The following is a 22185-nucleotide window of genomic DNA, read 5'->3' as shown; positions in this document are numbered from 1 at the left end:
TCCATTCTAAAAATCCTGAGAATTAGTTTTTGTGCCATACATTTGAGAGATAGTATTTTCAGGATTACGTTCAAGGATATCTCTCCTTACTATTCACACTGATTGTTTCATTACTTGTCACTACCTAACACACAGAAATTAGGGGCCACTGATGTTACATGTTTGGATTCTTGCCAAGTAACCAAACTGAGGCTGCATTTAAATGTTTCTCCAACTGCTGTGGCAGTGTCTCAAACCTAGTAAGGTCCCAGGTACCTTACTTTGGAAATTCCCTCAGTGTGATTTTGCACACAATATTTTAATGACTGACAGGTACTTTGAGCAGAGGTCTTCCGTGCACCAATGACCTTTGCTCCGGTCTAGTTGAAGCCAAGCACAAAAACAGATTAAGGCCATTACTCAAAAAACTTTGTGATGATGATGATGATAATGATGTGACAATGAGCACCCAGTCCCTGATTATCTGAAGATGCCTAATTTCCTGCCTTATGTCTTTTCCCCACATTATGAAAGATTATTGCACTGTTACACGTAATTCACTTTGTACTTTTGAGAAATATGGAAATCTGTATGTAAATTTTGTTTAATGTCTTTAAGTGTGCATGTATAATCGTAAAAGCATGATGATGTAAAGAGAATTAAATTATGATTTAATATCATATTTTCTTTTGCAGTTAAATTCATGTGACATAAACTGCTGTTGTGATGCTGACTGTTCAGAGGAGGACCGATTAGTTTTCCTCAGATGTGAAGAAAAACCACCATTGTCTCCAGATCCTCGATATTGCTACAGAACCCAGTTTATATATAAAAACAACACAAAATATAAATTAACTACTACTAGTAATGGTCTGTTTTGCATTGTGAAAGAAAACCTTCCAAAGCATTTGAAATATATGGAGGGAAAGGTAAGACTGATGTTTGACTATAATAATATATATTTCCAGTAGCACCAACATCTACATCTACAGCTATGCTCTGCTAACCACCAGGAGGTGCATGGCAGAGGATACATCCCACTGTACCAGTTATTAGGATTTTTTCCTGTTCCATTCACATACAGAACACAGGAAGAATGATTGTTTGAATGACACTGTGTATGCCATAGTTATTCTAATCTGATTCTCATGATCTCAATGTGAGCAAGATGTAGGGGATTGTAGTATATTCCTAGAATCATCATTCAAAGCCAATTCTTCAAACTTTGTTAATGTATTTTTTCAGGATATTTTATGTCTATCTTCAGGAGTCTTCCAGTTCAGTTCCTTCAGTATCTCTGTGACACTTTCCCACAGATTAAACAAACCTGTGACCATTCATACTGCCCTTCTCTGTAAACATTCAGTACACTTGTTAGTCCTATCTGGTATGTGTCCAACATACTTGAGCAATATTCTAGAACTGGTTGCAGAAGTGATTTTTAACCAATCTCCTTTGTTGGCTGATTGCACTTCCCCAGTATTCTACCAACAAACCGAAGTCTACCACCTGCCTTACCCATGAATGAACCTATGTGATCATTTCATTTCATATCCCTAGTCTTACACCCAGGTATTTGTATGAGTTGGCTGAATCCAGCAGTGATGCATTGATAGTTTAGTCATAAATACTACCTTTTTCATTTTGTAAAGTGCAAAATTTTACATTTCTGAAAATTTAGAGCAAGTTGCTGATCTCTGGACCACTTTGAAATCTTAACAAGATCTGACTAAATATTTATGCAGCTTCTTTCAGGCAATTTTTCATTATAGATAACTGCATCATCTCCAAAAAACCTGATTTTGGTATTAATATTGTCTGCAAGGTCATTAATATACAACATGAACAGCAATGGTCGCAACACACTACCTTTGGGCACACCCCAGGTCTTTCGACATCCATCCAAAGTAAAATGCTGTGTCCTCCCTACCAAAAAGCCCTCAAACTAGTCACAAATTTCACTTGGTACTCCATATGATTGTACTTTTGACATAAGTGAAGGAGTGGTACTGAGCCAAATGCTTTTTGGAAATCAAGAAATATTGCATCCATTTGATTGCCTTGATCCAAAACTTTCAGAATGTCATGTGAGAAAAAGTATAAGTTGGGTTTCACATGATTGATGTTTTCAAAATCTATGCTGGTTGGCATTGAGGAGGTAATTATGTTTGAACTCAGCATATGTTCTAAGATTCTACAACAAATTGATGTCAAGGATATTGGACAGTAGTTTTGTGGCTCACTTCTATTACCCTTCTTAGATGGGTGTGACCTGTGGCTTTTTCCAAGAACTGGGCAGAGTTTTTAGTTTGAGGGATCTAAGATAGATTATAGTTAGAAGAGGGGCTAACTGAACTGCAAATTCAGTATAGAATCTGAGGTGAATGTGTGCTATTAAGATTATACCTCAGACAGTCTTAAGAAAATTTTTAGAATTGGTTCATTTGCAGATATGAAATAGAAACAGAGTGTCAAAACCAACCCAACACCAACAACTATAGCTGAGGTATAAATTCCAGTTTTACAAGTAGGGAACTGAACAGACAGCTTAGCATTAAAGAGAGACAAAAAACTAATAATCATAGGGGGAATGGAATGCTGTATTAGAATAAGGAATAAAAGCAAAGTTATGGGTGAACATGAGCTTGGTGATAGAAATGAGTGAGGAGAAGACATTTTGAGCTCTGTTGTAAATTTTAGCAAATGTGCTGTTCAAAAATCATGAGGGGAGAATGTGTACTTGTAAAAGTAGTCACAGGAAGATATTAGCAGCATTGCTTCATGGTGAGGCAGAGATTCCAAAATAAGATACTGAATTGCTAGGTGTACGTAGTAGCAATTATAAAGTTGGATCATAATTTATATGTAAGAAAATTTTCAGGAAAGAGCAAAGCCAAAATGTGAGTAACGGGTTATTGAGAAATTAAGGTGTGCATTTGAATTTCTCTGAGACTGTGATAATGAATATCATGTTTGGTAAGTTACAGAATCTTTGTTTTTAGATATATGAATACTTTCTCTTTTTGTTTGTGCCAGTAGTTTCACTTTGTATTCACCTTCCCCTTTTTACTGTAAAATTTGTTTGTGTGTTTATTGCCTCTGTCAACATACCAACGCTTTCGTTTGGTAAGTTACAGCATCTTTGTTTTTAGATGTATGAATACCATGTTAGGTAGATCAAAAATGTAGGAAAAGATAGATTGCTACTTATGTAAAGATAACACACTAAGTTACAGACAGGCACAATTAAAAGACACTTACATATAAACTTTTGGCCTCAGCCTTCACTGGAAAAATAGAAACACACACTATTCATTTACACAAGCAAACACACCTCACACACATGACTGCCAACTCTGGCAGCCTGGGCCAGAATGCAATTGTCACATGGGATGGAAGCAGCAGTCTGGAGGGAACAGGGAAGAGCAAGGGCAAGGGAAAAATGATGGCATAACAGTGCACAGGTGGGGCAAGAGAGGACCCTGTACGGCAGAGTTTGCAGGGTCTAGAATGCCAATAGGCACAGTGTCACCAGATTGTGGAGCAGGGAGGAGGGGAAAACAGAGCAAAAAGAAGGGGAAAGATGGGTGGGTGTGTTGGCAGAGGGTGGCAAACAAAGAGAGTGGGAGATGAGAATGGGGAGGAGCTGATAGAACAGAGGGGATGGAAACTGTTGGGTGGAGGGTGTGGGGAGAATATGTTGCCATAAGTTGGAGGCTCCTTTCACAGTGACTCTCACCTTTTTAGATACCCCCAGCCCTGTCTCTCACAAACCTGGCACTGCAAAAACACATACATCTCCATGGGACAGACATCCCAGAACCATCTCTGATCCCTCTGCAATATACTGCTACTATTCAGTTCATGCTTCGTACATCTGAAATTGAATCCATTGCTCTCCATCACCAGGAGGAGCTTTCCACACACCGTCCACATAAGTTATCCAACAGGCTGACATCCTACTGCCCCTATCCTAGTAACGGTGTTCCTCCTCATCCATCCCTCATAGCACCTAAATCCTGCCTATCTGACCTTCTCAACTTGCCACATCCCCAAAAACTCCGTACCAACTCTGGACCAAATCCACAGCTGAAACATTCCTGTAACACTGCTGTTAATATTTCCACCAAAACCCTCAGTTCCACAGAAGTTTCAGTCCTATCCAAAGGCCTCACCTTTTGCTCTACACCCAAATTGAACCATGCTGGAATTGTCAAAGACCTACTCTCCTTCTCTCAATTCCTTCAATGGAAACACTTATTTGTTGTCAATCGCTCCATCCAAAGACAACCTAATTCCAACATTGAATTCTGCCTCTCCCAGTTCATACCACCATTCAACCACAATCCTCCCACCTCCTCTCTCCCACCTAAATACCTGCTGGTCACTTTCCAGGGATTCCTTACCTCCAACTTAGTCTCACCATCCATCCCTAGGCCCCTTCCTCACAACGCCAACTTTTCAGCAGAAGAAAGAATAGTCAAACACAACCTCAAAACTAATCCTGACCTAATCATCCTATCTGCAGACAAAGGTTCCACCATTGTTGTTATGAGTCACAGTGACAACCTGGCAGAAGACCTCTGCCAATTATCTGGCTCCTCCACATATAAACTCTTCAGCAGAAGAAAGAATAGTCAAACACAACCTCAAAACTAATCCTGACCTAATCATCCTATCTGCAGACAAAGGTTCCACCATTGTTGTTATGAGTCACAGTGACAACCTGGCAGAAGGCCTCTGCCAATTATCTGGCTCCTCCACATATAAACTCTGCCATAGTGATCACATCCCAGAAATCCAACACAACCTCCAATCCCTGCTTGAAGCCATAGGCCCTTCCCATAACCTCTTCCCTAAATCCATTTCCCTCCTGACCTCAATGACATCCCGCACACCCACCTTCTACATGCTCCCCAAAATCCACAAACTCAACAATCCTGGATGCTCCATTGTGACTGGTTATTGTGCCCCTGCTGAAAGAATTGCAGCCTCATTGACCAGCATTCCAACCAACTGCCCACAATCTAGCCTCCCACATTGAAGATACCAACCGCTTCCTTCAACGACTCTCTACCATCCCACCCCTGTACCTCCTGGATTCCTACTCATCATTGTTGATGTCACCTTATAAACCAACATCCCACATGTCCATGGTCTTACTGCTACTGAACACTCCCTTTCCCAATGTCCTTCAGACTCCAAACCCACTACCTCATTTCTCATACACCTTGCTAACTTTATTCTAACCTACAACTACCTCTCCTTTGAAGGAAAGGTATACAAACAAATTTGGGGCACAGCCATGGTCATTCACATGGCACCCTTCCATGCCAAACTGTTTGTGGGCCATGTAGAGCAGACCTTCGTAGCCTCCAAAAACGCCAAACGCCTAGCCTGGTTCAGGTTCATTGATGATATCCTAATAATCTGGACTCAGGGCCAAGGCACCAATCATTGTTCCGCCACAATCTCAACACCTTCTCTTCCATCCACTTCACCTGGTCCTCTTCAATCCAGCATGCCACCTTCCTAGACATTGACCTCCTCCTCTCTGATTGCTCCATCCACACCTCTGTCCCCATTAAACTCACCAACCACCAGCAGTAGCTGCATTTTGACAGCTGCCATCCCTTGCACACCAAAAAAATCCCTCCCTCACAGCCTTGCCACACAGAGATGGTGTATCTGCTATGTCAAGAAGCCCCTTGCCCAATATGCTGAGATTCTCACCAAGGCCATCACAGGTAGGCATTATCCCCCAGACCTAGTCTGCAGACAGATCTCCCATCTTATTTCCTCTCACAACACCAGCCCCCCCCCCTCCCCCCACCCACCCTAAGAAGCAGCCACAGAAATGTGCCCCCTTCATCACCCAGTACCACCCCAGACTGGAACAAGTGAACCACATCCTTTACCAGGGCTTTGATTATCTATCATCATGCCCTAAAATGAGGGACATCTTACCTGAGATCCTTCCCACCCCTCCTAAAGTTGTGTTCCATCACCTACCCAACCTCCACAACATCCTAGACCTACCCGATGCCACTCTCAATCCCAACCCCTTGCCACAAGGATCATATCCCTCTGCAAGACCCTGGTGCAAGACCTACCCAATCCACCCACCTGGCACCCCCTATTCCAATGTTCTCACAGGTTTATCCTACTCCATCAGGGGCTGGGCCACCTGTGAAAGCAGCCATGTCATTTACCAGCTCTGCTGCAATCATTGCACAGCTTTTTATATTGGTGTGACTACCAACAAGCTGTCCACCAGGATGAATGGCCACTGCAGAACTGTGGCCAAGAACAAAGTAGACCACACTGTGGCATAACATACAGCTGAACATAACATGCTTGATTTAAATGGCTACTTCACTATCTGAGCCATCTGGATCCTCCCTTCCACTACCAGCTTTTTTGAACTTCACAGAGGAAGTCATCGTTACAACACATTCTCTGCTCTCTTAATTATCCTCGACTCAACCTATGGTAACATACTGTCCCGACACCCTCCACCCAACAGTTTCTACTCCATATGTCCTAACACCTCCTCCCATTCTTGTGTCCCAACCTCTTTGTTGCACCCACCCATTCTAGTCCCTGCATACACTGCCAGACAGTGCTTGTATCTTCCGCCACTTGCATATTGCTATCCCTTCCCCTTCACCTTCCCCACCCCTCGAGATTTCTGCTTCCATCCTATGTGACAGTTGCTTTCTGGCCCAAGCTGCAGGAGTTGGCAGTCGTGTGCATGAGGTGTGCTTGCTTGTGTGAATGAATGGTGTATGTTTCTCTTTTTCCAACAAAGGCAGAGGCCGTAAGCTTCTGTGTAACTGTCTCTTAATTGTATCTTTCTGGAACTTAGTATATTATCTTTATGGTCAATTTATCTTTTCCTACATTGTCAATATTCTTACCTGGAGCTTCCATAATTTGATACTTGGAAGTTCAGTTGAGGAGGAAAGTTCATCTAAAAAAATGGCGTGAGAAAGGTGACTACAAAGAAATTGTGGGTAACAGAAGAAATGCAGACCAATGTGTGATTTTAGGCTTTCCTAGCAAATTAACTATTTGTACTCTTTTTCAATATCCAGCTGGATGCATTCATTTTTGTAACACAATATTTCAATAGCATACCTTGCCATCATCTTCAGTTGATATAGGTACGACGAGCAGCTTGGCTACATCCCGCCTCCTTTATGCTCTTATCATCCCCCACCCTTTCTTCCACTGCAAGTTGCATGTTGTGATAGGCAGAGTGGTGGGGGGAGATGGTGCCACCAGATGCTGGATGCGAACTCTGGTTCCTCAGTATCCCTGTGGCCTGTGTTGAGCACAGAAGTCGCTCTCAGCCAACGCTGTTATTTTAGGTGGTTGAGTGCCGAGTCTCGAACTTTGCTGAGAGTGAACCCATTGTCTCTGTTGATCAGCCTGTCAGCCACTTGTATTTCAGTAGCCTTCTTCAGAACACAGTCCCAAAGTGACAAGCTCTGTCTTAGCACTTCCTTTTCTTCATACTTCACAGAGTCTGCTGTAGCCATGCAGTTTTCTGCAACTGCAGATTTTTGTTGTTTGCTGAAGTTTGGTATGTCACCTGTGTGTGTTGGATCTTTCTTCAGTTGCCCATACAGTCTCCCCAATATATGCCTGACCACATTTACATGGAATATGGTAAAAACCTGGTTTATAAAGCCCCAAGTCATCTTTCACCATACGTAATAGGGCGTGTATTTTTGTAGATGGATGGGAAACATATTTAAGTTACATTTAGCCAGGATTCAGCTGATTTTGTTTGATACCCTGTAGGCATAAGGCAGATACACCATTACCTCCTTCTCGTTATTTTCTATCTGCTAGTCTTGTACTTTCTGCCTGAAAGCCCTTCAATTTGTCGCTTGCTGTAGCTATTCTTTTTGAAATATGTGCGTAAATTTTTTAAGCTCCCTTTGTAGGCTTTCTTCATCCAATATTGTGCAGGCCCTGTGTACCTCTGCATGTAGCACACCCTCATGCTGTGCAGAATGATGGCAGCTAGCAAATCAGTGTTGGTGGCTTTCCTGTACACATTGTATCATATAGTGCTGTCTGTTGTGCATTTAACTAAGATGTCCAAAAAGGGGTGTTCACCATTCTCTTCCATCTCCTTGGTGAATTTGATGTTAGTGTGCAAAGAGTTCAGATATTGGAGGAATTCCAGTTAGTCATTGTAGGGATGAATTTCCACTAATCAATTTGAGGTAATCAGTATGCTGCACTCTGGTGAAGAGTGATACCACACCAAAGCTCACTATAAGGTCCTGGTCATGGAGGCATAGGTCCTGCAGTTGTTGAATGAAATGTACAGAAATCCTGATGTGGTGCTGACATTTACTGACATAGGGGCTCATATTGCCATTAGATGTTTGGTTAGCTGGTATGCTGGTGTGCGTATGATGCTTACAATAGGACAGAGAGAAATATCCTGTTTGTGAACCAGTGGTAAGCCATAGGTCTTGGTGGTGCAGCAGCTTGTGGTCAAAGCTTCTTAACAATTGCCTTCGACAGGGATTGTTGCCGAAGCTCAATAGTCTTCTTCTTGACTCTGTTGGTCTGGTCTCCTTTCAGTTTTCAATAAAGGAAACAAAAGAGAAGTTCGGAGTAGGTATTAAAATCCATGGAGAAGAAATAAAAACTTTGAGGTTCACTGATGACATTATAATTCTGTCAGAGACAGCAAGGGACTTGGAAGGGCAGTTGAATGGAATGGACAGTGTCTTGAAAGGAGGGTATAAGATTAATATCAACAAAAGCAAAATGAGGATAATGGAATGTAGTCAAATTAAGTCGGGTGATTCTGAGGGAATTAGATTAGGAAATGAGACACTTAAAGTAGTAAAGGAGTTTTGCTATTTGGGGAGCAAAATAACTGATGATGGTCAAGGTAGAGAGGATATAAAATGTAGACTGGCAATGGCAAAGAAAGTGTTTCTGAAGAAGAGAAATTTGTTAACATCGAGTATAGATTTAAGTGTCAGGAAGTCGATTCTGAAAGTATATTTATGGAGTGTAGCCATGTATGGAAGTGAAACATGGACGATAAATAGTTTGGACAAGAAGAGAATAGAAGCTTTCGAAATGTGGTGCTACAGAAGAATGCTGAAGATTAGATGGGAAGATCACATAACTAATGAGGAGGTATTGAATAGAATTGGGGAGAAGAGAAGTTTGTGGCACAACTTGACAAGAAGAAGGGACTGGTTGGTAGGACATGTTCTGAGGCATCAGGGGATCACAAATTTAGCATTGGAGGGCAGCGTGGAGGGTAAAAATTGTAGAGGGAGACCAAGAGATGAATACACCAAGCAGATTCAGGAGGATGTAGGTTGCAGTAAGTGCTGGGAGATGAAGAAGCTTGCACAGGATAGAGTAGCATGGAGTGCTGCATCAAACCAGTCTCAGGACTGAAGACCACAACAACAACAACAACATATGTTGGATCCTAGAGTAGGTCATAAATTTTGTGATTGTACTCTGACACCAGTAACAGTACAGTGGCATTTCCTTTGTCCACATATAGAATGACTATTTCAGGACCATTCCATAGTTCTCGAATGGCAGCTCTTTCCACTTTCATGACATTCATTCTTGGTGGGATGGTTCTAGTGAGCATGCAACGTGTTTCTGGATGTATCTCTTCTGCATTGGTTGTAGGGAAGGTGGAAATTACTGGTTCTACACCCCAGATGAAATCTGCATCAGGCATAGCAGTCAGTGTTGATGCAAAGTTGAGTCCCTTTTCCAGAACTGAGTTTGCTGCATCATCAATCTCTTTGCCTGTGAAGTTGATTGTGGTTCATTGTTGCTCTTCTTGTGGCTGTTGTTCTCTTACTTCCATGTGTTCAAACTTGGAGACTTGTTTGGTGGTAGTATTACATCGATATCAGCCCACATGATCCAAAGAAATGGCATCAGCCCACCTCCAAGAATCAGGCAAGTGTTAACAACCATCTATAACTGGAGTGCGAGTAATTCCATAGATGTTGTATCCAGTTGCCAACAAGTGTACCAGATCATTTCCCTTACAAGTGCCAGACTAGCTATTCTTGTGATCCAATGGGCATTGCAGTTTTTATATAATGGACAACCCTTGCTAATGTTGGTATTATCCTGTGGTCACAGCACCTCATTGGAAAGGTGAGGGAACTGAGAAGATGCTCTTTTCCATCACAAAGTTTATCCAGTTGCTTAAGTGTCTGATGCATCTCCTCCCTTTAGAGGAACCTGATGTTTGATCTTAGGCTTTCATGGTGAATCAAGTATTTGTACTGTTGTCAGGTGGCCAGCCAGCTGCAGCCATTTTCATAACACAATATTTTGACAGTGCACCTTGCTGTCACCTTCAGATGATACCTTAGAATGAGCATCTTTGCTACATCTCTGCTCCTTTATGCTTTTATCGCCCCCCACACGCCCGCATCTCGTGGTTGTGCGGTAGCGTTCTCGCTTCCCACGCCCGGGTTCCCGGGTTCGATTCCCGGCGGGGTCAGGGATTTTCTCTGCCTTGTGATGGCTGGGTGTTGTGTGATGTCCTTAGGTTAGTTAGGTTTAAGTAGTTCTAAGTTCTAGGGGACTGATGACCTAAGATGTTAAGTCCCATAGTGCTCAGAGCCATTTGAGCCCCTCCCCCCACACCTTTCCCCACTACTGGCCACATGCTGAAATGGGTAGAGTGGGAGAGAGAATGACACTGCGAGATACAGGGCTCTGGCGCCTCAGTACTCCTGTGGCCTGTGTGGACTGCAGAAGTTGCTCTGAACCATCACTGTGATTTTAGCTGCCTGCAGTTTGTCTGTTGATCAGTCCATGGGCCACTCATATTTCAATGTGGACCAATCATGACGCAGTGCTATTACCAAACAAGTGTTCAAATTTGAATGACTGGGTGGCAGTAAGAGAACAACAGCTGCAAGAAGAGCAGCAATGAATCATAATCAATCTCATGGGCAGAGATCAAGCAATGGAAAATCCAGGATGGAATGTAACAATATTATAAGGAAAGTTGCTACTCACCATACAGCAGAGATGCTGAGTCACGGATAGGCACAACAAAAAGACCCACACAATTAAAGCTTTCAACCATTGGCATTCGTCAACAATAGATACACACACACACACACACACACACACACACACACACACACACACACACACACGATTGCAGTCTCAGGCAACTGAAACCACACTGCGAGCAGCAGCACCAGTGCATGATGGGAGTGGTGACTGGGTGGGGATAAGGAGGAGGCTGGTTTGGAGAGGGCCAGGGATAGTATGCCGAGGGTGGCAGATAGTGAAGTGCTGCAAGTTAAACAGAGAGCAGTGGAGATGTGGGGAGTGGGGGCGGGGGGTAAGTAATGGAAAAGGAGAGAAATAAAAAGACTGGGTGTTGTTGTGAAATGATGGCTGTTAGTGCTGTAATGGGAACAGGGAAAGGGCTGACAGTGACTAACAAGAGGCCAGGAGGGTTATGGGAACATAGGATGTATTGCAGGGAAAGTTCCCACCTGTACAATTCAGAAAAGCTGGTGTTGGTGGAAGGATCCATATGGCACAGGCTGTGAAGCAGTCATTGAAATGAAGGATATTATGTTTGGTAGTGTGTTCAGCAGCAGGGTGGTCCACTTGTTTCTTGGCCAGGCCATTCATGCGGATGGATAGCTTGTTGGTTGCCATGCCTACATAGAATGCCGCTCAGTGATTGCAGCCTAGCTTGTAGACCACATGACTGGTTTCACAGGTAGCCCTGCCTTTGATGGGATAGGTGATGTTTATGACCAGGCTGGAGTAGGTGTTGGTGGTGGTGGTGTTGGTGGTGGTGATGATGGTGGGAAAATGTATGAGACAGGTCTTGCATCTAGGTCTATTATGGGGGTATGAGCCATGAGGTAAGGGATTGGGAGCAGGGGTTGTGTAAGGATGGGCGAGTATATTGTGTAGGTTCAGTGGATGGCGGAATACCACTGTGGAAGGGGTGAAAAGGATAGTGGGCAGGACATTTCTCATTTCAGGGCTTGACGAGAGGTAATCAAAACCCTGACGGGGAATGTAATTCAGTTGCTCCAGTCCTGGGTGGTACTGAGTTATGAGGGGAATGCTCCTCTGTGGGCGGATGGTAGGACTTTGGGAGATGGTAGGAGACTGGAAAGATAAGGCATGGGAGATTTGTTTTTGTACAAGGTTGGGACAATAATTACAGTCAGTGAAGGCTTTAGTGAGACCCTCAGTATATTTCGAGAGGGACTGCCCTTCACTGCAGATGCGATGACCATGGGTGGCTAGACTGTACAAAAGGGATTTCTTGGTAGGGAATGGGTGGCAGCTGTTGAAGTTGAGGTATTGCTGGTGGTTAGTAGGTTTGATATGGACAGAGGTACTGCTGTAGCCATCTTTGAGGTGAGGTGGAGGTCAACATCTAGTAAGGTGGCTTGGTGGGGTGAGTAAGTTCAGGTGAAGCAAATGGGGAACTTGTGGAGGTTCTAGAGGAATGTGGATAGGGTGTCCTCATCTTCGATCCAGATAGCAAAGCTGTCATTAATGAATCTTAACCAGGTGAGGGATTTAGGAATCCGGGTTTTTAGGTAGCATTCCTCTAGATGGCCCGTGAATAGGTTGGCATAGGATGGTGCCATGTGGGTGCCCATAGATAGCTGTATCCCAGATTTGTTTGTAGGAAATGCCTTCAAAGGAGAAGTAATTGGGGGTGAGGATATAGTTGGTCATGGCGACTAGGAAGGAGGTTGTTGGTTTGGAATCCATCAGTACTTGGGAAAGGAAAGGTAGTGTTCAATAGTGGTAAGGCCATGGGCATTAGGAATGTTAGTGTACAGGGAGGTGGTGTCAATAGTGATGAGCAGGGCATGTTGTGGTATAGGGATGGGAACTGTGGAGAGTCGGTGCAGGAAATGGTTGGTATCTTTTATATAGGAGGGAAGGTTCTGGGTAATGGTTGAAGGTGTTGGTCTGTGAGAGCAGAGATTCTCTCAGTGGGGGCACAGCAACCGGCCACAATGGGGCATCCTGGGTGGTAGAAGATGGGAGTGCATGGAGTGGTAGGGACAAGTAGAGAGATAGACTCTGGGGAGAGGTTCTGGGATGGGCCTAAGGTTTTGCGTAGTGACTGGAAATCCTGCTGGATTTCTGGAATGGGGTGACTATGGCAAGGTTTTTAGGTGGAAGTATCTGAGAGCTGGTGGAGTCCATCCACCAGGTAATCCTCATGGTTCAAAACAACAGTGGTGGAGCCTTTGTCCACAGGTAGGATTATTAGGTCAGGATCAATTTTTAGAGGGTGGACTGTGGTTCTTTCTGCAGTTGTAAGGTTATTTTGCATGTTGAGGGATTTGGGGGAACGATAGTGAGGCAAGGTTCAAGGTTAAGAAATTCTAGAAAGTTAACAGGGGGTGATTTGGGGGCAGTGGGGTGGATCATGGTTGGATGGAGGAGTGAACTGAGTTAGGCAAGGTTCAGTATTGCTCTTCGGATGAGTCTGATTGGTAGGGTTGGTGGCGAAAAAGTGTTTCCACTGTAGGGACTGGGAAAAGGAGAGAAGGTGTTTAACAAGTCCTGCATGATTGAATTTGGGAATGGGGCAAAAGGTGAGGCCTTTGGAAAGGACTGATAGGGCTAAGACTTCTGGAGGAAAGGTTCATGACCGTGTTATGGGTCCGGTTAGGTTCTGGATTCTGTGTGGTGGTGGGAGGGAGTTTTGGAGGGTGGGGTAAGTGTAGTTGGTCTGCAAGACAGGGTTTGTCAGCTATGAGGGAACATGGGGGAGGTTTGGAAGTTGTTGTAGAGGTGGTGGACAGTGGTACTCCAAGGTGGGAATAGGAAGTGAGCAGGATGGGGAGCTTTTTGGTGTGGCATTGTGCATGTTGCTCAAGTTCCTGCAGGGCAAGAGTTTCAGTGTGTGTTACGGGTTCCAGGAATTTGGGATTGCATAGCTGGAGAATTTTGTGGATGGAGAGAAGGTACTGCAAGGAGGTTTGGGCTTGGTTAATATGGTTTTGCAAGATTATGTTGGTTAGGGCTAAGGATTGGTGGAATCTGAACAGGTGGAGCTAATTGTGGAAGGAGAGGTGGCAGCCAGAGATGGGTAATTTGATGGTAAGGCCATTAGGCGGGATTCCATGAGCCAAGCAACAACGCAGGAACAGTATGTGGGGCTGGGATCTGGCTAGGGATGGAAGGAGCAATAGAGTGAAGAAGAAGATTATTGAGCTTCAGTGACAGTCACTGCTGAAGGAAATCATCAAGAAGCTTTGACCACAAGCTGCTGCGCCATCAAGACTCTATGGCTTAGCAAAGGTTCACAATGAGGATGTTCCTCTATGTCCTATTGTAACCAAAAAAGCACACCAACATACCAGTTGGCCAAACATCTAATGGCAATATAAGCCCTACGTCAGTAAATGTCAGCACCCCATCAGGATCTCTGTACATTTCCTTCAAAAGGTGCAAGAACTGTGCCTTCATGAGCAGAACCTTATGGTGAGCTTTGGTGTGGTATTATTCTTCACTAGAGTGCAGCATGCTGATTTCCTCAAGTTGATTTGGGTAAATTCAACCTGACAATGACTAACCTCTGCAAATTTGTCCTCACATCAACATTCTTTCTCTTCAGTGGTGACTATGATGACAAAATGGATGGTGTTGCCATGGTGTGCTCTCTGTTACCAATTGTGGCAAAATTGCTTATGAAGGACTTTGAAGACAAAGCTTTGTAAATAGCTGCACTGAGGTCTACAATTTTTCTGATATGTTGATGGTATGTTTGTGGTGTGGTCACGTAGAAGTGAAAGACATTTGTCTCTCTGCATGCTAGCATCAAACTCATCATGGAGGTGGAAGAGAATGGTGAACTCCCCAATTGGATGTCTTAGTCAAGTGCAGAATGGAGAGCACTATAGGATGTAGTATGTACAGGAAATCCACCCACACTGATTTGTCTCTCCACTGCCAGCTGCCATCATTCTTCATATTGTGAGGGTGTGCTACGTGCAGTGTTACACAGGGCCTGCTCTGACCATCTCCACCCTCTTGTTGCCCAATGTTGGTTTATTAATTTTTTTATTATTTTTTATTTAAACATCAGGACCAAATTGAGGAGCAGATCTCTAAGGTCATGGAATGTGTCAGTACATGAAATTACAACATAAAAGTAATAACAGATAAAAATAAATGTTAATGAACCTGAAAAAAGTCAATCTATAAGTTTAAGGAAACACAATCAACAACACAAGAAGAATCAGCTTAATTTTTCAAGGAACTCCTCAACAGAATAGAAGGAGTGACCCATAAGGAAACTCTTCAGTCTCGATTTGAAAGTGCATGGATTACTGCTAAGATTTTTGAATTCGAGTGGTGGCTTATTGAAAATGGATGCAACAGTATACTGCACACCTTTTTGCACAAGAGTTAAGGAAGTCCGATCCAAATGCAGGTTTGATTTCTGCCGAGTATTAACCGAGTGAAAGCTGCTTATTTTTGGGAATAAGCTAATATTGTTAACAAGAAATGACAGTAAGGAATATATATATTGAGAGGCCAATGTCACAACACCCAGACTCATGAACAGGGGTTGACAAGAGGTTCGTGAACTTACACCATTTATTGCCCGAATTGCCTGTTTCTGAGCCAAAAATATCCTTTTAGAATGGGAAGAGTTACCCCAAAATAAAATACCAAATGACATAAGTGAATGAAAATAAACAAAGTAGACTAATTTTTGTGTCGAACAATCACTCACTTCTGATACTGTTTGAATTGTAAAAATGACAGTATTAAGTCTCTGAACAAAATCCTGAATGTCGGCTTTCCACAACAGCTTAATATCTATCTGAACACCTAGAAATTTTAACTGTTCAGTTTCACTGATCATATGCCCATTCTGTGAAATTAAAACATCAGGTTTTGTTGAATTGTGTGTTAGAAACTGTAAAAACTGACTCTTACTGTGATTTATCATTAGTTTATTTTCTACAAGCTGTGAACTTAGGTCATGTACTGCACTATTTGAAACCGAGCCAGTGTTGCACACAACATATTTTACTACCAAGCAAACAGAAATATTTTAAAGTTACCCATAATACTAGAGGGCATATCATTTATATAAATAAGGAACAGGAGTGGCCCCAACACTGATCCCTGGGGCACCCCCCACTTGACAGTACCCCACTCAGACCCCACATCACAGCCGTTAACAACGTTGTGAATAATGACCTTTTGCTGCCTGTTGCTAAAGTAAGAGGTGAACCAATTGTAAGCTACTCCCTGTATTCCATAATGGTCCAACTTCTAGAGCAATATTTTGTGATCAACACAATCAAATGCTTTAGTTAAATCAAAAAATATGCCAAGCATTCGAAACCCATTGTTTAGCCCATCCAGTAGCTCACAGAGAAAAGAGAATATAGCATTTTCAGTTGTTAAATGACTTCTAAAGCCGAACTGTACATTTGATAGCAAATTGTGTGATATAAAATGATCAATTATCCTTACATACATAGCCTTTTCAATAACTTTTGCAAACACTGATGGCATAGAAATATGTCTATGTTTGGAGTAAGTTAGTAACTTGGGTAGCTGATCACATTTTCACAGCACTTGCCATGCTGAGATAGTGACACACTGCAGCAAGTGACAGTGACAGTCAAATTTAAATAACCAGTACTGTTGTTAATACAAATACTCATATTTTATGTTGCCCTTCTTTGTTGTGTACTGATGGCTTGTTGTGCATTTGCTTTCTGTGGTTTATCTTTCTGTAATTGTCTAGAGGGTGATCGGGTTGATGTTTCAATAATAATATGAATTCTGGTGGATTTTCTGCAGAATTACACACAAATTTTCAGTCGCTTCGCTTCACAATACAAATCAATAAAAAACACACAACTCATTCTCCATCCTTGCCCTTCAAACTCAAACAACCAACTGCACAAAAGAACAAAGATTTACCTCTAACAACATGTAGCAAAGAAATTACTATCATGTATCGATCTATTTATGCAAAACAATCTTTGGAATATACATTTTGTAAATAAAATACGATAAATTTTTCAATCTTTTTTGAGAACTCCAAAATCATCATTATAATTACATTAAATATTTCTAAATGTTGACATTTAAACTTTTTGTATAGCTATGCAGTAGTGGATTTTTGGTTTTTCTGTCTTCGGTGTAGTATCGCTTACTTCGTATGATCCAAGATTGGTTATTATATTTATCTCTCCATAATTTGTTTTCTTACACTGCACAATATTGGATGAAGAAAACCTACCAAGGGAGTGCAAACTATTTAAGCACAGAGACAAATTGACAAGCTTTCAGGCAGAAAGTACAAGCCCAACAGACAGATTAAGAAGAGGAGGTGCAGTGAATGACATGTCTGCTGTACACTGGCAAAGTATCAAACAAAATCGGCTGAATCCTGGCTTGACATAACATTAAAGGTGTTTACTGCCCTCTGAAAATGCATGCACTATTAAGTACAGTGAAAGATGACTTGGGGCTCTGTAATCAGGTGTTTACCGTATTCCACGTCAATGCAGTTAGGAGTATATTCGGGAGTCTGTATGGACAATTGAAAAAAGATACAGGGATCACAGAACACATCGAACTTAAGCAACCAACAAAATATGTGGTTGCAGTACACTATACAGCTGCAGGGGACTCCATGAAGTATGAAGAACCGAAAGTGCTAAGAGAGACCTTGTCATTTTGGAACTGTATTTTGAAGGAGGCTATTGAAATATGAGTGGCTGATAGTTTGATCAACAGAAACACTGGGTTCACTCACAACAAAGCTTGGGATCCATCACACTCAGCCAACTAAAATCACATCTGCTGAGAGTGACTTCCATGCCGTACGTAGGCCACAGGGGTACTGGGGGACCAGAGTTTGCTCCCAGCATGCAGCAGTGTTGTCTCTCCCCCGACTCCACTCATTGCAGTGTGTGAGTGGCACTCGAGGAAGGGGTGAGGGGTGATGCGAGTATAAAGGAGGTGGGATGTAGTGAAGATACTCATTGTACAGGTATCACCTGAAGATGATGGCAAGAGTGCTGTCGAAATATTATGTTATGAAAACAATTGTATCCAGCTGGACAATCGATAATAATACAAACAAATACAAACTAATTCATCAACAAAAGAAGAAAATATGAAAATATTCGGAGAACAATGAATTAAAGCAATATGAGTTACTTATGTATGAAATCATTAGGAAGTGCAAGGAAGTTACATTGAGGAGACAAAAGTCATGGGATAGTGTTATGCACATATAGAGATGGTGGTAGTATCATGTACAACAGGTATAAAAGGGCAGTGCAATGTTGGCGCTGTCATTTGCACTCAGGTGATCATGTGAAAATGTTTCCAATGGGATTATGGCCAAACTACTGGAATTAACAGATTTTGAATGTGGATTGGTAGTTGAAGTTAGATGCATGGGACATTCCAGTTTGTAAATCAGTAGTTAATTCAATATTCTGAGATACACAGTGTCAGGAATGCTGAGAATACCAAATTTCAGGCATTACCTATTACCACGGGTAACACTTTGGCCAACGACCCTCACTTAATGATCGAGAGCAGCGGTGTTTATGTAGAATTAACGACCCTCACTTAATGATTGAGAGCAGCGGCGTTTATGTAGAATTGTGAATGCTAACAGAAATGCAACACTGCATGAGATAACCACAGAAATCAATCTGTGATATATGATGAACTTATCTGTTAGAGCAGTGTGGCAAAATTTGATGATAATGGGCTACGACAGCAGTTGCCCGATGCAACCGCCTTTGTAGTTGCACAACATTGCCTGCAGCCCCTCTCCTGAGCTCATGATCATATCAGTTGGACCCTAAATGACTGAAAAACCATGACCTTGACAGGTGAGTCCCAATTTCAGTTGATAGGAGTTGATGGTAGAGTTTGAGTGTGGTACAGACCCCACAAAGCCTTGAGCCCTGGTTGTCAACAAGGCACTGTGCAAGATAGTGGAGGCTCCATAATGGTGTGGGCTGTGTTTATGTGGAATGGACTGGGTTCTCTGGTCAAACTGAACTGATCATTGATTGGAAATGGTTATGTTCAGCTACTTCGAGACCATTCACATCCATTCATGGACTTCATGTTCTGAAACCACAATGGAATTTTTATGGATGACAATATGCCATGTCACCTGGCCACAGTTGTTTGCAATTGGTTTGAAGAACGTTTTGGACTGCTTGAGCAAATGGTTTAGCCATGTGCATCACACAACATGAATTCCATCAAACATTTATGAGATGTAATTGAGTCAGTTTGTGCACAAAATCCTGCACTGGCAACATTTTCTCATTTGTGGATGGCTATAGAGACAGCATGACTCAACATTTCTGTAGGGGACTTCCAGTAACTTTTTGGGTCCATACCATGTCAAATTTCAGCACTACACCAGGCAAAAGAAGGACCAACAGGATATTAGGAAGTATTCCATGACTTTTGTTACCTCAGTGTAAAGCAAAAAGGCTGGTCAGAAAAAGTGACTAAATCAAATAAGTAATGGTTGTCAGGGCATATTCAGCATACAGAAATGGCAGTACATTACTACTGATTTTGAACATCGTAAGAAGGAAAATGTACTTCCAAAAAATAACTAATTTGGTAATGATCTGATATTTTTGTCAATGAAAATTAGCATTGAGGTAATCATATTTGGGGATTTGAGGTAATATGTGATCCCTTAGAGGCAAAATTCCTGACATACTAGAAATTATAACTCAAGATGTGCATTTTCGAGAACACGCTCAGAATATCACAACCAGAAAATCTCAGAATTAAGTGTTGATATACAAGAAACAGTAATGTGTTGAATACAGCAACACTGGCTAAATCAAATTTGTCAAGTGTGTACAGTTCTGTCATCAGCCAATGGGAATGCAGCAGAAGCCATTATGTCAGAGTGTAGTCTAGAGGTGAACCTGGCATGTGATGTTAGTGAAGATGTTAGGCTCAACATGGTCATACCTATCCATGACATCATTACGACATGTAAGAGCCAAATTTCAACTGTTGGGGATGTCTATCAATTTTCATGGTTGTGCGGAGTTCTGAGAAGTAAGAATCAGATGGACATCGCCCATTCTACATCTACATCTATACTCCGCGAGCCACCTTACGGTGTGTGGCGGAGGGTACTTATTGTACCACTATCTGATCCCCCCTTCCCTGTTCCATTCACGAATTGTGCGTGGGAAGAATGACTGCTTGTAAGTCTCCCTATTTGCTCTAATTTCTCGGTTCTTTTCGTTGTGATCATTACGCGAGATATATGTGGGCGGTAGTAATATGTTGCCCATCTCTTCCCGGAATGTGCTCTCTCGTAATTTCGATAATAAACCTCTCCGTATTGCGTAACGCCTTTCTTGAAGTGTCCGCCACTGGAGCTTGTTCAGCATCTCCGTAACGCTCTCGCGCTGACTAAATGTCCCCATGACGAATCGCGCTGCTTTTCGCTGGATCATGTCTATCTCTTCTATTAATCCAACCTGGTAAGGGTCCCATACTGATGAGCAATACTCAAGAATCGGACGAACAAGCGTTTTGTAAGCTACTTCTTTCGTCGATGAGTCACATTTTCTTAGAATTCTTCCTATGGATCTCAACCTGGCGCCTGCTTTTCCCACTATTTGTTTTATGTGATCATTCCACTTCAGATCGCTCCGGATAATAACTCCTAAGTATTTTACGGTCGTTACCGCTTCCAGTGATTTACCACCTATGGCATAATCGTACTGGAATGGATTTCTGCCCCTATGTATGCGCATTATATTACATTTATCTACGTTTAGGGAAAGCTGCCAGCTCACGGAGCTACCGGAGCTACCGATGTTGTCAACTAAGTCATTTATGTATATTGTAAACAATAAAGGTCCTATCACGTTTCCCTGCGGTACTCCCGAAATTACCTCTACATCTGCAGATTTTGAACCGTTAAGAATGACATGTTGTGTTCTTTCTTCTAGGAAATCCTGAATCCAATCACAAACCTGGTCCGATATTCCGTAAGCTCGTATTTTTTTCACTAAACGTAAGTGCGGAACCGTATCAAATGCCTTCCTGAAGTCCAGGAATACGGCATCAATCTGCTCGCCAGTGTCTACGGCACTGTGAATTTCTTGGGCAAATAGGGCGAGCTGAGTTTCACATGATCTCTGTTTGCGGAATCCATGTTGGTTATGATGAAGGAGATTTGTATTATCTAAGAACGTCATAATATGAGAACACAAAACATGTTCCATTATTCTACAACAGATTGACGTAAGCGAAATAGGCCTATAATTATTCGCATCTGATTTATGACCCTTCTTGAAAATGGGAACGACCTGCGCTTTCTTCCAGTCGCTAGGTACTTTACGTTCTTCCAGCGATCTACGATAAATTGCTGATAGAAAGGGGGCAAGTTCTTTAGCATAATCACTGTAGAATCTTAAGGGTATCTCGTCTGGTCCGGATGCTTTTCCGCTACTAAGTGATAGCAGTTGTTTTTCAATTCCGATATCGTTTATTTCAATATTTTCCATTTTGGCGTCCGTGCGACGGCTGAAGTCAGGGACCGTGTTACGATTTTCCGCAGTGAAACAGTTTCGGAACACTGAATTCAGTATTTCTGCCTTTCTTCGGTCGTCCTCTGTTTCGGTGCCATCGTGGTCAACGAGTGACTGAATAGGGGATTTAGATCCGCTTACCGATTTTACATATGACCAAAACTTTTTAGGGTTCTTGTTTAGATTGTTTGCCAATGTTTTATGTTCGAATTCGTTGAATGCTTCTCTCATTGCTCTCTTTACGCTCTTTTTCGCTTCGTTCAGCTTTTTCTTATCAGCTATGATTCGACTACTCTTAAACCTATGATGAAGCTTTCTTTGTTTCCGTAGTACCTTTCGTACATGATTGTTATACCACGGTGGATCTTTCCCCTCGCTTTGGACCTTAGTCGGTACGAACTTATCTAAGGCGTACTGGACGATGTTTCTGAATTTTTTCCATTTTTGTTCCACATCCTCTTCCTCAGAAATGAACGTTTGATGGTGGTCACTCAGATATTCTGCGATTTGTGCCCTATCACTCTTGTTAAGCAAATATATTTTCCTTCCTTTCTTGGCATTTCTTATTACACTTGTAGTC

The 22185-nt window shown here is 42.3% G+C and overlaps 1 protein-coding gene across 1 annotated transcript in view; it reads left to right on the top strand.

The window, feature by feature from the left end:
• The window catches only part of LOC124795648 (tectonic-1-like), a 98041-nt gene that overhangs the window by 4686 nt on the left and 71170 nt on the right, over nt 1–22185 (top strand). Inside the window, exon 2 of the mRNA XM_047259721.1 lies at nt 675–908. Within this exon, the coding sequence (XP_047115677.1) occupies nt 675–908 (234 nt within the window). The remainder of the gene's footprint in view (nt 1–674; nt 909–22185) is intronic.

The sequence above is a fragment of the Schistocerca piceifrons genome, chromosome 4 (genome assembly GCF_021461385.2).
Source record: "Schistocerca piceifrons isolate TAMUIC-IGC-003096 chromosome 4, iqSchPice1.1, whole genome shotgun sequence".
Classification (NCBI taxonomy): domain Eukaryota; kingdom Metazoa; phylum Arthropoda; class Insecta; order Orthoptera; family Acrididae; genus Schistocerca; species Schistocerca piceifrons.
This window is presented reverse-complemented; position numbering and strand designations above follow the sequence as displayed.